This window comes from Dipodomys merriami, unplaced genomic scaffold, assembly GCF_024711535.1.
Source record: "Dipodomys merriami isolate MVZ:Mamm:240054 unplaced genomic scaffold, mDipMer1.0.p SCAF_41, whole genome shotgun sequence".
NCBI classification, from domain to species: Eukaryota; Metazoa; Chordata; class Mammalia; order Rodentia; family Heteromyidae; genus Dipodomys; species Dipodomys merriami.
The window spans coordinates 12,626,768-12,643,395 of NW_027205715.1; the positions used below are offsets into that span (position 1 = coordinate 12,626,768).

The window sequence follows — 16,628 nt, forward strand, 5'->3', positions numbered from 1 at the left end:
CTCAAGGTTAGCACTCTCCCACTTGAGCCACAGCAATACTTCAGGCTTTTTTTTTTTTTGAGTAGTTTATTGTAGATAAGAGTCTCATGGACTTTCCTGCCCCAGCTGTCTTTGAACCACAATCCTCAAATCTCAGCCTCTTGAGTAGTTTAGGATTATAGGCATGAGCGACCAGTGCCTAGCTCCTATGCATCAGTATGAGACACTATTTGCAAATTTAATAAAGCAGGGCTGGGAAGTTGGCCCAGTGGTAGAGTGCTTGCCTTGCATGCATGAGGCTCTGGGTTCGATTCCTCAGCACCACATAAGTAAAAAGAAAAAAGCTGGAAGTGGTGCTGTGGCTCAAGTGGTAGAGCGCTAGCCTTGAGCTAAAGAGCTGAGGGACTGGGACCAAGCCCAGAGTTCAAGCCCCATGACTGACAAAAATAAATAAATAAAATAAAATAGAGCCTTGAATCACAGTTTGAAAGGCATCAGAAGAAAGAGATGCTCTCAGTAAATCAGCAAACCTTCCAGTGTCCATTGGTTGTGCTAATTACTTTCCTTAAAAAGCCTTTGGATCAGACATTTTATACATAGTAACATATCTAATTTAAAATTACAAATAGGCAAATATTTTGAAAAGAAAATCAGTGTGGGGATCAGTATGAAAAATAAAAAACATTTTTGCTGCTGCAAACATACAGGTGTTTCTTACAGTCTGGGTGTACTGTTGACAATACATATTCTTCCACTCTGTATGAGAGTTTGGGTAAGGGTGCAGCCCCAAAACAAAACAAAACATATGAACTAGAGTTCTGGCTTATGGATTAGATTGCATTTGTAAACAGAAAAAATTGGTGAATATGAGTTAACAAAAATTGGGAGTAAGAAATTTTCTGACATGCATTTATTTGGATGTTAATAATTTAATTTTAAAACATTGCTAATTGTAGCATGTAAACTTAGGTTGGGTGGGAAAAGTACAAGTGGGAAATTGAAACTGTTTTAAACATGTAAATTAAATGATCAGCCCTACAATTTTTGTTTTTTGTATTTTTTTGTAAAGTAATCTGGATTGTTTATTTTATATGCTGGGATGCCAGTTGTTTTTTCTATTAATACACTTAACTTGCATTCTAGCTTCGCCATTCAGAGACAGGCATCGTGTGGTGGGTTGTGTGACAGTGTCTGTCAATAGTGAAGAGAAATAGTGCCAGAGACACTTAACCCATCCAATCTCACCCAGGGTATAGGTCGGTCTCGTTTTCAGACTTCTTCATAAGTCTTTTTTACTTTCTTTCTTTCCTCCTTTCTTCCTTCATTTCTTTTTTTTGTTTGTTATTTTATTTCTAATTAGTGGATTGATACTGATTGAAACTAAACCTTTTTGTAAAGCTTCAAACTTTGCATTAATATTTTTAAGAAGAAGAAAAGTAGAAAATGAAGGTTGGCATGTAAGGTGTTGACAAAGCAGGTTTGCAGCCACTTTGTGTATTAGAGATATATTAGTATCTTGGCAACATAAATGTTGGCCTTATAATTTTTTTCTCTAAAAATCTCTTTTGTTTGATCTGAAAATATGCTCTTATATCTGGTAATTTTTATCAAATAGGCTGTTTAAATTTGAAATCATTCTTAACATTAAGAAAAATAACTTATGAGGAATAACTAGGGTTCAACAATGTGTTTTAGGTTAGAAATTGTTTCCAAATACCTGTTGGTTTTTACAATTATTGTATGAATAATCAACAATTTGCTCCTTCTCTGTTCCACTATTGGTTCACTTAGCACGCTTAAAATATTAGAAGGTTCTAAGAAATGTACATATATTAGAAAGTTCTTTGCTGGGTGCCTTTGGCTCATGACTGTATTCTTAGGTACTTAGGAAGCTAAGATTGGGAGGAGTGCAGTTCTAGGTCAGCCCAGAGGTGGGTGTGGTGGCATATGTCTGTTACCTTCCATATGCTAGGAAACCTGAAATAGGCAGATCAATAGCCCAGGAATTGTCCTGGGCAGGAAGTGAGACCCTGTCTCAAAAATCACAAGTGTTAGCCAGGTACCAGTGGCTCATACTGTAATCCTAGCTACTCAGAAAGTTGAGAAATCAAACCCTAGTTAGTACTATTGGGGGTGAGGGAAGGAGGGAGAGAGAGATTTCTTTTAGTGACATTTTAAAAGAAACTGCTTTTGCACAGATGTTGAAAAATTATAACATATATGCATAGTTAGATGATAGGGTTCAGATTTGATTTAGGAAATGTAGTTAAATATTTCTATCATAGCCGGGCGCTGGTGGATCACGCCTGTAATCCTAGCTACTCAGGAGGCTGAGATCTGAGGATCGCGGTTCAAAGCCAGCCCGGGCAGGAGAGACCGTGAGACTCCTATCTCAAATAAACCACCAGAAAACCGGAAGTGGCACTGTAGCTCAAGTGGTAGAGCGCTCGCCTTGAGCTGAAGAGCTGAGGGACAGCGCCCAGGCCCAGAGTTCAAGCCCCACGACCGACCAAAAAAAAAAAAAAATATTTCTATCATGTGTTATATTTGTTGGGTACAGAATGTTTCTAATGTCAGCTTTCTATTAAAAATAATTAGTATGGCTTTTAAAACACTGAAATATTATTGTAGTTAAAATACCTTATTTGGCATTAAAGGACTAAAATATTATTATAGTTTAAATAACTTATAATTGACACATCAAGAACTAAAGTCCTTATTTTTAAGAAAGTAATATATAAAATCTGTACATTTTTCTGTATATGCTACTGCTTAGTCTATTTTCATCTTTTTCATTGTCACAAAATTGAACATATTGGGCTGGGAAGGTGGCTCAGTGGTAGAGTGCTTGCCTAGTATGCATGAAGCCCTAGGTTTGACTCCTCAGCACCACATAAACAGAAAAAGCCGGAAGTGGTGCTGTGGCTCAAGTGGTAGAGCGCTAGCCTTGAGCTGAATAGCTGAGAGGCAGCACCCAGGTCCAGAGTTCAAGCGCGCGCGCGCGTGCGCGCGCGCACACACACACACACACACACGCACGCACACACGCACGCACGCACACACACACACACCCCATATTGTCAGATACTGTCTACCAGTCTTTTTACCCCAAATACTCTGCATGTTCATTGCCTATTAGTGACTCCATTCTTTTTGTTAGTTCTCCCTGCTGGAGTTTGAACTTAGGGACTTAATTACATGCTAGGCAAGCAAGAATACCTCTGAGCCTTCTATCAATTCTTAAAAAGAAGTCATACATACAAATGAGGCTCATTATCATTACTGACATTTGGACTGGCAGTTGGCTATTGCTAATAGAATATTAGTCTTAAATACAGAACGCTATAGATAAAATACTTCCCTTCCCTTTATTAAAATTTTGAGATTACAAATTTTCATTTGTGAATTATAGACTGATCTATTTCCCCTCTCCCCCCTTCAGTTCATGATGTTCTCTGTATTCACAGAAAACATTTTAGGAAAAATAAATTCTTATATGTAAACTAAAGTAGGTTCAAAGATAATTAACTTCACAAAAGTAAAATTGAATAAAAGCATATTCACATGCTATTTAGATGAGTAATTTAAAAAAAAAATAAAGAGAACTGCAGATTTATAGTTTGCTTCTGAGAAATAAGCAACAAATAAAATCAAATTTATAAAGTAGAAATTCATTATACCTCAATAGGAAATAAAAGCAGTGAATATAAAAATATAGTAAAAAATGTAAAAACTTTTATATTGAAGTTTCTGTATTTTTAGTATGCAGTAATTAAACATAGACTACACATTCCTACCAGATAAAAATAGGGACTCAGTACTAAAAAGTAGGAAAAAAAGTAGTTGCTATGTTTTCTTTGGAGGAATTTATTTTTAAAATGTATATACAGATAAGTCAGGATTGCATTAATATTAGTTTTATAGGATGCCAAACTATTTCTTGTTAGTGATAAGAGGACTGAAAGAGCTTTATAGATATTTTATGTACATTTTTATTCCTTGGGATATATTATATGATACTTTCCTAGGAATCCTTGGAATTGAGAAATTTAAAATGTTGGTGGTTGATGAAGTGGTAGAGTTCAGGTGGTAGAGCAACCTAGCAAGTGTGCAGCCTTGAGTTCAATACCCATTAACACCAATAAATTATAAAGAAAGAAAAAATAGATATGTAAAATGCTTTTAATGTTATTTTAATATATTTATATTTTAATTAGATTATATTAAGAATATTTTTATTCTTGGTAAATTTATAGATTATGTACAAGTAGGTAAAGTAGGAGAAAAATGAGGGAAGGGTAGCAAGTTTGACAAGAAATGTACTGATTACCTTACTTATGTAACTGTAACCCCTCTGTACATCACCTTGATAATAAACTAAAAAAATTTTTTTTTTTTTTGGTCCAGTTGTGGGGCTTGAACTCTGGGCCTGGGCGCTGTCCTTCAGCTCTTCAGCTCAAGGCTAGCACTCTACCACTTGAGCCACAGCACCACTTCTGGCTTTTTTCTTTTTGCTTATGTGGTGCTGAGGAATCAAACCCAGGGCCTCAGGCATGCAAGGCAAGTGCTCTACCACTGAGCCACCTTCCCAGCCCCCTAAAAATGTTTTTAAAGGAATTAATAGAATACTCTGGGAAATAGTAAGTAGTTATTTCTAAACATAGTTTTTTCCTTGGATTATATGTTATTTTAATGTTTATTTGAAGAATTTTGTGTAAATCCTTTCTTTTTTCTTTAACCTATATTTATTTGCCAATTTAACTTGATATAATTCAGTAAATATTTCCAATATTTAGCTTCTGGCTGTAAGTTTAAGTTCCCATGATCCTTACTTTGGGTTCAATTTACGTGCTAGGATAATTCACAGAACCCAGGGAAGTACTTCTTATTATAAAGGATTATAAAGGATATTTTAAAGGGTACAAATGAATAGTTTTAACAAAGAAATATATGGAGCAAGGTGTAGATGGATACTGAGCACAGAACGTCTCTGTGGTGGTTGGATGCATCTCTCTCTGCCCCATGAATGTGTTCTTGTTCACTTCCTTAGAAGCTTCTGAACTCAGGCTTTTGGCTTTTTATGGAGGCTTCATTTTATAGGCATGATTGATTAAATCATTGGCCACTGGTGACCAACTTAACCTTCCTCTCACTTCCTTCTTCAGTGGTGAGAGGATGGAGTTGCTGTTAATTCTCACCCTTTGAGCACATGGTTGGTCCCCTGGCAACCTGCCATTCTTCATGTGGTTATCTAGTGACTTCCTCAATTTCTTTTTTCCTTTATCACTCTGAAGCAAAGGGTCAAAATTGTAACTAGAAATATTTTTTCCTTTTTTAAAATTAATCAACTTTTATGTTTTTTGAACAGTTTCAGGTTCACACTAGAAGTGAGTGGAGTTCCTATATCCCCTGTCCCTCCGTACCAATAACCTCCCCGACTACCAACATCAACCATTGGTATGCTTGTTACATGCAGGAACCCACATCCATACATCATACCACTCAAACTCCATGGTTTATAGGGTACGGCTTGTTTATTATATGGGATTTGACAAATGGGTGATGTTAGGTATCCATCATTGTTCACTGACCTAAAACTCCTCTGTATTCAGCCTATTTTTCCCCATAATTCCTGGCAAACATTGCCCCTTGCACTTCTCTCAGGTTTTTGGAATTGTTACTGGTTTTCACAACCACCCAGGGTAGGAAATCTTGTTTGACCTTTGAAGAAACTGAGACTCAGGAGGGAGATTTCTAGGGTTTAGTTAGGGCCTACTCAGTTGGCCACCCAGACTCTATGCCTGCACCCTGGTATGAAATGTATTCCTGAAGGAGATAAAGCCAGTAATGGTGTGAGAACCATGCAAGAACATTCAGGCTGCATAGGACTGCCTTGCCCTGACCAGAAATACTCTTAATGATCTAGTTGTTTAGGAGTTAATGAAACTCTAAGTCAGGAACCTGAGATGAACCAAAAAATAATAAAATGCTGTTGAATTCATTATTGGTTTTCATACAAACTTTCCATCTGTGATGGACAGGGATCTCTGAGATGTTCTGCATCCTCATGTGTGATTCAAAAAAGATGGATGGGGAAGCAGCTTTATAGAAATATAAGTTCACAGCATTTGTGCTGTATGCTTTGTGTATTCCACTGCAAATATTGCATGCTGCCTACTTATATTTCTCTGAAAATCAAGAACATAGACACACACATTTATTTCATTTTTTGCCAATAGTTGGAACAGATGGAGGAATGTTTGGCACATCTTTTCTATTTTTTTTCTAAAATGAATGTGGTAGTGTTTTTCAAGAAGCAAGGAAAAAACTTTATACTTAAACCCAAAGTGGCTACAAATCAGCTCTTAAACTGTCACTGACATTAGCATCTAGATTTTGTAGTTTTTACAAGTCTTTTAAAATATTTATTTACTAAGAAAACATTGCATTAATGCATGATACAAAATTGATAGATTTTTTTTTCTTTAAATTGGAATGCAGTTTAAAAGTGACTGAATTTTCTAATTTCAGCTACTGCATTTGACAAGAATACAACCTGGAAAATGGAACTGGTATCATCTTTTTCCTCTAGGTTCTTTGACTTATAGTAGTTGGGTAAACATCTTTCAAAGTGGCATTATGTAGATCACGTTTTTTAATATTTTTTAATATTTATCATAGTGCTCTTAATAACAAAATGTCAATTGTAGATAATTTACATATTTTGATATATTTTTAATTAAAAAATAGCTTTGGCTTTTGATTATCTACAAATTGATATTCCTACATTTTATTCTTTATAACTGATGTGTGTTTTGTAATTTCAGTAATGGCACATCTCAAAACTGTAATAAATGCCATAGATAGCAGTTAAATATAAGTATTTTAGTTGTCTGACACATTACCTATTTTTATGTGTATGATTATAAATCTTTTCTATTTTACATCAAATAAATGATATTTTTAAAGTATTATAAGTAATGACTGTCAGCCTACATTTTAGTGTGCCTCCAAGGCTAAGAGTTAAAGGTTAAGATTAAAGTAATATTTTCAATATTACTACTTCTAGTTGCTACTCATCTGAAAAAATCTGTTTATATCTTCTTTTTTGCTTACCACATAATAGATACATGTGGTTTTTTTTAAATTTGATGTGCTCCAGAGATTATTCTTACTGTTTAACAAACCAGTAAGATTTGCTGTTTATGATATTAGGAAAGTGTGTTAATGGTCACAATTACACAGATCCTTTGAAAGATAAAGGTAATGAACAGTGGCAACCAATTTCTGAGCACATAATCAAGTACTTTAAAAAGAGAAATCCATCTAATAGTCTTTTACTCTGCTTTTTATTCAGTCTTAAAGAATGGATTTTAGACCTCATGATTTTAAAATGCCACTTCTAAGTTCTGGAGACTCTGAGTAGTTAACTTGTTTATCTTCTACAACCCAGCATGTTCCAAATCAGACTGTTTTCATCTTTTTCTCATAGATTTTACAGTCAATCATAGTGACGGTACCAGTTCCATTTTGCCTCCAATTCAGTTGATTATATATTTTTCTATTTATTTCTCATTTTATAATTGATATCTGGAATAATCAGCAGCTCTTTTCTCATTTATTTTCTCATATTTTTATTCCAGGATTTGCCTCTGAAGCAGGGAGTGTCTGCATTAAAAATGACCTGTAGTTCTCTGCTTCATAGGTTAGAAACTTATTTTAATATTTTGTGGCTAAGCACAGTCCCACTTCTCAAATTTTATAATGAATTATTTAATTGGCATTGAATGTGGACCACAAGAATATTTCATATTGGGGTTTTCTTTATTATTTTAAATGATTAAAATTCAACAGAACATCCAGCTGAGGCAATAAAAGCTTTGTTCTTGCTTTACAGCTTAAAACACTAAATTAGATTTTTTAAAATCTATTGATTATAACACAAAATGATGCTATTTGAGCATTTAAAAAATTACATTTCTTAGGCCTTTTATCGCTTGAAGCATTTATATTCTAAAACTTAACCAAATTCCAACTATTCATTTTGGGGAAAACAATCTGTTTACAAATCACATTTTCAATGGGACTGCTAGCCAGCACAGGTGAAAACATGTATAGTGTATTTACTCTTGAATTGTACACTGCAGATGCTTCTTCAGCTCCCTCCTCTTCCTCCATGGGCGGTGCTTGCAGCTCCTTTACCACCTCTTCCAGCCCTACCATTTATTCTACCTCAGTCACCGACAGCAAGGCTATGCAAGTGGAGAGCTGCTCCTCAGCCGTGGGGGTAAGTAACAGAGGGGTAAGTGAAAAGCAGTTAACCAGTAACACAGTTCAGCAGCATCCATCAACCCCGAAGAGGCACACAGTTTTGTACATCTCACCACCACCCGAGGACTTGCTGGATAACAGTCGGATGTCCTGCCAGGATGAGGGGTGTGGATTGGAATCTGAGCAGAGCTGCAGTATGTGGATGGAGGATTCCCCCTCCAACTTCAGTAACATGAGCACCAGTTCCTACAATGATAACACAGAGGTACCTCGTAAATCACGAAAACGAAATCCAAAGCAGAGGCCTGGGGTCAAACGACGAGATTGTGAAGAATCTAATATGGATATATTTGATGCCGACAGTGCCAAAGCACCTCACTATGTGCTTTCTCAGCTTACTACGGACAACAAAGGCAACTCAAAAGCTGGAAATGGGTTGGTATTCATATTTTTTTAAAGTTCTATCACCATTATGCAAAACAAAAGAAATAAATCATTCCCAACTTTTCTTAATTGTTCAGTATAAGTGTGCATATAAAGCAAAGATGCTAAGTTTATCATTGAAATACACAAAAACTTAAAATAATCAAATTTTGCAATACAAAAAAAATAACAATAGATTATAGCAATAGATACCTTCGAGGTATAGTGCTAGTAGAAAATGAGAGTAAATGCTTTGAAATAAACTTTAAATTTCAAATGAATTTGTATTTTAAAAGGATTTTTAAAACATTTTTACTTACAGAAATAAGTAGCATTGTAATAGGTATAACTAAAACAACTTAAAAACCTTCTCCAAAAAGTAATTTGTTCTCTTTATAGTGCATCTTCATATAGTTTACTCCCATTACATTTTGAGAGGATTTTAGGTCTTATTTTTGTTTTTTTCTTTTCACTTGATGAAGGCAAGAACAATCAGTATTAATGGCTTGTCTCATCACTTATTTAAGTTTATGTGTTTTAAACTTTTTTCCTTTGATATGTTATTCCAGATGAGGATTTGTTTTTTTAGAATCATTTTTCCCCTTTGTGATTCTGGGTTACTTGAAGGGTGAAGGAGCCAGATCATGGTGCATATTTGAGTTTGCATTTATCTGTGTAACTTATACTCTTCTCAGGAAAGATATTTCATAGCTGTATTACAGATTATTCCCTGCTACAGTGCAGAGATATATTTTAAACTGTAAGTTCTTTAGTATTTTAATTTAATAGTTAATTGCTAGAGTTTTTTTTTTTTTTAATTTTTTTTGGGGGGTCCGGTCATGGAGCTTGAACCCTGGGCCTGGGCGCTGTCCCTTAGCTCTTCAGCTCAAGGCTAGCGCTCTACCAATTGAGCCATAGCATCACTTCCAGCTTTTTTATTTTCTGCTTATGTGGTGCTGAGGAATCGAACCCAGGGCCTCATGCATGCAAGGCAAGCACTCTACCACTGAGCCACCTTCCCAGCCCAATTGCTAGAGTTTTAAAAGTAGCTTTTCCTACAATATATAGTCAATACTGTTTAGTAAATTTCACTGGATTTTGAAAATTTAAATTTTTGGGAGGCAGAGTATAACTTTTTTAAAAAAAGTTAACCTTTAGTTGAGTCCCTTATAATGTCAGCCCAAAAAGTTCAGATTGATTTACTAAGTTAGGACACCATAATCTCTCTTACATTAAAATCTGGTTGAATGTTATAATCTTCTTACATATTAACTTTTTCCTTAAATATTTCCTCTGTACATTTTTAAAGTAATAACCATCATATAAGCTAGAAGATTCATACTATTTTCCTTTATAATTTTCAGTTTAACTTCTTTAGGATAATAGAGTTAAATAAAAATGCACATTTAGTTTTTTCAGTTTTAGAAAGTACAAATTAATAAGTTTCCAAAAGGAAAATAGAATATTACCTTTCCTAAAATGATTCTACTTAACACAGTCAAGAATTTCAGAATATACATATAGAACTAATAAATACAAGACTATGAAACATAAAACCAGAAGTCACTAAAGTAAATATGACTAGTAGCACAGATCTAAAAGGTTCATGAGTACCTTTAAACCCATGTGTGTTTTTGAGTTTCAACAGAAGAAGGTATTTTATAAAGTTACAAAGAGCTTTCATTCTTCTAAAATAAATAACAAAGATTCCAATTAAAATTAAGTTAAAAAACAAAAAGAAAATTTGTGCTGGTATTGGAGCTTAAACTCAGGACATTTCACTTTGCTTTTTTGCTGACAGCTGACACTACCAGTTGAGTCATACCTCTAGGAAGATTGGTTTTTTTTTCTCGGGTCTGGTCGTGGGGCCTGAACTCTGGCCTGGGCGCTGTCCCTCAGCTCTTCAGCTCAAGGCTAGTGCTCTACCATTTGTGAGCCACATTGCCACTTCCGGCTTTTTTTTTCCTGCTTATGTGGTGCTGAGGAATCGAACTCAGGGCCTCATGCATTCAAGGCAAGTGCTCTACCACTGAGCCACCTTCCCAGCCCTCTAGGCAGATTTTTTTTACTGGTTACTTGGAGAGAGTCTCACAGGCTTTTCTGCTTGGGCTGGCTTTGAATTGGGATCTTCAGATCTCAAGCCTCCTACAAAATTAGGATTACAAGGGAGCCAACAATACCTGGCCAAGAGCAAGAGCAAGTAAAATTTTAACTTAGAGTTAGTTTATACAATGATACATTGCTGCTGACCTAAAAGGGATATTCTCTGGTTAGAAAAGATTTGAGGTTACCCAGTTGAAGTATAAAGGTACTGGTCAAGACAAAAATCTTTCATTAAGATAATTCTTGGAAGCAGAAACTCCATCAAGCAGCAGAAGAAATGTGCATTATTTGACCCTAGTATGGAAATTATAGGGAAATTAAAAGTTTTTAGTTATAAAAAATATATTCAAGAAAGAGGCTGGGAAGGTGGCTCAGTGGTAGAGTTGCTTGCCTAGCATGCATGAAGCCCCGAGATTGATTCCTCAGTACCATATAAACATAAAAAGCTGGAAGTAGCACTGTAGTTCAAGTGCTAGCCTTGAGCAGAAGAAGCTCAGGGACAGTACCTAGGTCCTGATTCAAGCCCCAGGATTGGCAAAAAAAGAAAAAAATGTATTTTTAGGAAAGAATGAACCACATGGAAAAACTGGTCTCAGTTATTATTATTTTTTTTAATGTGTGTGCCAGTCCTCAGGGCCTGGGCTCTATCCCTGAGCTTGCTTTTGTTCAACATTAGCATTACCACTTGAGCCATTAAAATTCAATTTGCTTCTTTTTGTTCAAGGGTAGCACTCTACCACTTGAGCCACAGCACTACTTCCAGCTTTTTTTGTTATGTGGTACTGAGGAATCGAACCCAGGCTTCATGCATGCTAGACAAGCACTTTACCACCAAGCCACATACCCAGCCCAACATTTAATTTTTAAAAATGGATTTCTCCAACTTTTTGGAGGTTAATTGGAGACAAGAGTCTCAAGGACTTCCTTGCCCAGACTGGCTTCAAACCACAATCTCAGTTTCCTGAGTAAACAGGATTACAGGCATGAGCCAGCACTGGCTTCAAATAATTTTGCATTCCTAAGCTAATTACAATTTCAACAATGAGAGAAATGCTAGCAACATGAAATTTTAAAATGTTTTGCGATACAGTTACATTTTATATACCATAATTTGTCATTTATATAATACTAAGTAGTTAGAAAATAAACTTCCAAATATAGTATATATAGCAGTTTTTCTTCAAAATAGTACATAGAAATGTACATGCCCCTTATCCTGTGAGCTTGTGGTGGGGCTTGAGTTCAGGTCCTTACTCCCAAGTCAGGTGTTCCACTATTTGAGCCACACCTCCAGTTCTGTTCTAGAATTTTAGATGGTGGAGATAAAGAGTATCACAAATTTGTCTGTTGGTGCTGCCTTTGAATCAGATACTTAGAGCTCAGGCTCCTGAGTAGCTAGGAGTACTAAGTATGAGCCACCAGCACCCAGCTCCCCTATTTTTTTAGCCTGTGTTACTTGTACCAAGGAGTTTCATTGTGATATTACCATATGTGCATGCATTATTCCCTAAAGAAGTCTTTTTAACTTGTAGAAAATCCATTTTTTAAAAAACTTAATGTTGTTTATTAAGGAAAAACCTGTTTAAAAGAAAAATTTGGAGCCGGGCGCTGGTGGCTCACACCTGTAATCCTACTCAGGAGGCTGAGATCTGGGGATCATGGTTCAAAAGCCAGCCTGGGCAGGAAAGTTCATGAGACTCTTATCTCCAATAAACCACTGGAAAACCGGAAGTGGTGCTGTGGCTCAAGCAGTAAAGCGCTCACCTTGAGCTGAAGAGCACAGTCCGCCCAAGCCCAGAGTTCAAGCCCCACGACCGACCAAAAAAAAAAAAAAATTTGGCATTTAAATATTCTGCTATGTTATTCTTCAGTTCTTCAACTAAATATCCTGAACAGTCAGTCCTATATGTCTTCTAGATATTCCTAGAAGATAAGGTATGATGGCACGTAGATGAAAAATGTATTTTAGACATTTTATAGTAAAAATTATTTTTGTAAACAACCACAGAAAGAAATGACTTATGAATAGAGCATTCCACAACAGTGGATTTTCCTTTTTAGTTGTCCTTTATAATTAAGCTGGGGGCCGATGGCTCTTGCCTGTAATTCTAGCTACACAGGAGACTGAGATCTGAGGATCGTGGTTCAAAGCCAGCCCAGGTAAGAAAAGCTGTGAAACTCATCTCCAATAAACCACCAGAAAACCGGAAGTGGCACTGTGACTCAAGTGCTAGAGTGCTCGCCTTGAGCTGAAGAGCTGAAGGACAGTGCCCAGGCACAGAATTCAAGCCCCATGGGCTAGGAAGGTGGCTCAGTGATAGAGTGCTTGCCTTGCATGCCTGAGGCCCTGGATTCGATTCCTCAACACCACATAAGCAAAAAGAAAAAATCCGGAAGTGGCGCTGTGGCTCAAGTGGTAGAGTGCTAGCCTTGAGCTGAAGAGCTGAGGGACAGCGCCCAGGCCCAGAGTTCAGGCCCCACGACCAAAAAAAAAAAAAAAAAAAGAATTCAGGCCCCATGACTGACAAAAAAAAAAAATTCTAGCATAAGGTTATCTCCAACATCATAATCAATAAATAGTTACTTTTTTTCCCTTATGCTATTGTACCTTAAGAATTAGTTTTTCATGCCTATAGATAGACCTAAATATATCTACTTTTTATTTTTACAATTTAAACTTAGAAAATAAAGATTTTAAAGACTTTTCAAACATTATTTCTAGACTAAATAGGAAAAATATGAATTGAAAAACTCAGACGTGGAGCTGCAGCTCAAAGTGGTAGAGTATTAGCCTTGAGCAAAAGAGCTCAGGGACAGTGCCCAGGCTGGGCACTGGGCAATGACAAGCTTAGTTCAAGCCCCATGACTGACAAAAAAGAAAAGAACAAAAGAAAAAAACGCATTTCAGAAACTACTTAATTCCATGTTCTATTCCTTTTTATGCCTTATTGTATACTTTGTGAACTCATCCAGTGGTCTTCATTCTAAATAAGATATTTTGTTTACCTGGAATAGTAAAAGTTATTTTCATTTATTTACCTTCATGAAATACTAGCTTGCCGAGCTTAAATGAGTATACAAATCTTATCTGGCCAACTTATTTGATGTGCCACACGTGTTTTCCTTATATTTCAAACTTAAAATTCCCCCTTTTTTGTTATAAAGCTGATATATATGAATTATAAATACTTGAAAAGTACAAGGAATTAAATAACTTGTAATCCAGCTATTCAGTACAACTTTTATTGCCATTTTGCTATATGCAATCCTTTTTTATGTGATTGTGAGGGATATTTTACATAGTTTCAACAAATTAAGTTTTTATTTTGATATTGATGAATGTAAAACATTATTACAGGTTTGTTTGTTTTTTTCTCATGCCAGTCTTGGGGCTTGAACTCAGGAACTGGGTTCTATCCCTGAGCTCTTTTTGCTCAAGGCTAATTTTCTACTGCTTGAGCCACTTCCAGCTTTTTGGTGGTTAATTGGAGATAAGAGTCTCAGGGACCTTTCTGCTCAGTCTGACTTCAAACAGTTCTCAGATCTGGGCCTCCTGAGTAGCTAGGATGACAGGAATTTCATATGAAGAATGGCACACTATTCAGGCCAACAGACTTGAATTTGCCCCCAAATGATTTAAAAAAAAAAAAAAGGCAAAATTTCTTGCCCACTTTTCCAGACATAACTTGATATTTTCATAAAATTCTTCCCAAGTTTTTAAAAAATAACTTATACAGGTAATCTTCGATTTAATTATGACATTTTTATGACTGGCATTTGTCCAGTTATGATTTGGTGACTTTCTCTTCCTTTCCTTTTCTGTCTCTTTGAGTGTTATGTAAAAGCTCAACACACACACACACTCACAAAACAAAAGCTCTGTTTGCTTTTATCATCAAACATTTCACTTCTGTTGTGTTTTGTGAATTTATGAAGACAAGCACAAGACTTGCCCTGAAAACTTTTCCTTTTGCCTAGTAACTTACTGCTTCTGTGTCAGTTCCATGCCTGCTTTCCTTCATTCTTCTGTCCTTTCTTAGTAGTCAAGGGGTTCAACCCAGTTCCCATTTTTATTGAGGTCACTGTCTTTCTTCCCTTTGTTCCTGATGACCGAGTCAACAGCTTCTTTTTTATTTTCACCTGAAGCGGTAAACATTAGAGCCAGGTTTTAAGGCTTTTTAGTTTGTCTTCACTTGGAGTCATAATATTTCTCCTCTGACCTGGTTACTTTCAGAGATTTTGTCCATAGTGTCTCCTGATTTCAAAATCCTTAATGTGAAATCAAGACATGATAGATCTAGCATTAGACATGTACTTTTAAAAATAAATGTACATTAATAATTTAAATTTTTATGTTGCTCAACAGTATTATTACTATTTTCATCACATATTTACAATGTTGCGGTTAACTTTACAAATTAAATATACTGGCCTCAAGTCCTAATAGTGACTTTGGATATTGTCTGTTTTTGAAGATACATTCAGTCTTTATAACAAAAATATTAAAAACAGATGTTTAAAAATTATTTTTAAATAACATGTATTGTCAGTACTGTAAAGCCCAGATTGTTAAATTTTTATTTAGGGGTTTAATCATTTAAGCAATCACAAAGATAATCTGAAAAAAAAACAACAACATAATGCTAGAGAATGTTGTTAGAGTAGAGATCGTTTCTAGAGTAAAACTAATTTCCCATAGAATCACATTTTTTAATTATAAATTTTTCTTAAGTGATTTACTAAGGAGGAGATCCAAAAGAATATACTTAATATATTTTCATTTCTTTAGGTGTGTGTATATATATGTATTTGCTTCTCCTACTTTTTTCTTTTGCTTTGCAAATCTGATTAGAAATACTATCCAATTTTGGTGGTTTAATGCTCTAATCCCAACACTGGGAGGGCAGAGGCTAGAGGATTTCAAGTTCAAGGCTGATTTTGGCAATATAGTGAATTTAAGACTAGCTTGGGCTGCATAGCAAGATCCTGTCCCCAAAATACAGGGGAAAAAAGTAGTAATAGTTCACCTGTGAGCTTTATATAAGCTCACATATATGTGTAATTAAAAATTTTTTTTTGTTCAGCAATGTGAAAGATTCTAGTTTATTGTACTCTTCTTCCTTCCTGCTTTTACTCAAATGCATTCTTTTTCTTTTCTGTCCAGTTTTTTATATTATAAGCTTTATGGGTTGTATTTTTGTTTGTTTGTTTGTTTTGAGGTGCTGGTCCTGGTGCTAGAACTCAGGACCTAGATGCAGTCCCTGAGCATTTCTGCTGAAGGCTAGTACTTGAGCCATAACTCCATTTCTGACTTCCTGGTGGTTTAAGTGGAGATAAGAGTCTCAGAGACTTTCTTGTTTCTGTTGGCTTTAAACCACAATCCTCAGATTCCAGCCTCCTGATTAATTAGTTAGGATTATAGGCATGAGCCACCAGTGCCTAGTGTCTGGCAAACTTTGTTAAATTTTGAAGATACTTGGGTTATGGAATGTTTCTTCCTTTAACGCTGTTTTATAAGTAAGCTAAGTAGTTGTATTTAATGTTATAGCCTATTCTGTTTCTTTATCTTAGATGGCTTACCTTATTAGAAAAGTGTTTTTGATATTTTCTTCATGTTGTGCTTTTATTTCTCAGAACATTGGACAACCAAAAAGGAACTGGAGTAAAGAAGAGCCCTATGTTGTGTGGACAGTATCCTGTTAAAAGTGAGGGAAAAGAGCTGAAGATAGTTGTACAGCCTGAGACCCAACACCGAGCTCGTTATCTGACTGAGGGCAGCCGAGGCTCAGTGAAAGATAGAACACAGCAAGGCTTTCCTACAGTAAAGGTGTTTATTTTGCTTAATATTACAT

The 16,628-nt window shown here is 35.7% G+C and overlaps 1 protein-coding gene across 11 annotated transcripts in view; it reads left to right on the plus strand.

The window, feature by feature from the left end:
* LOC138807059 (nuclear factor of activated T-cells 5) overlaps positions 1–16,628 on the plus strand; it is a 95,528-nt gene that overhangs the window by 38,363 nt on the left and 40,537 nt on the right. For 5 of the 11 annotated variants that reach the window (XM_069992640.1, XM_069992641.1, XM_069992644.1 and 2 more), the window contains 2 exons: positions 8,127–8,685; positions 16,411–16,603. In XM_069992640.1, coding sequence (XP_069848741.1) covers positions 8,127–8,685; positions 16,411–16,603 — 752 coding nt within the window. Of the gene's footprint in view, positions 1–5,485; positions 5,503–7,622; positions 7,685–8,126; positions 8,686–16,410; positions 16,604–16,628 lie in introns of those variants that run through there. The other 6 variants (XM_069992647.1, XM_069992645.1, XM_069992648.1 and 3 more) reach the window with 4 other exon arrangements.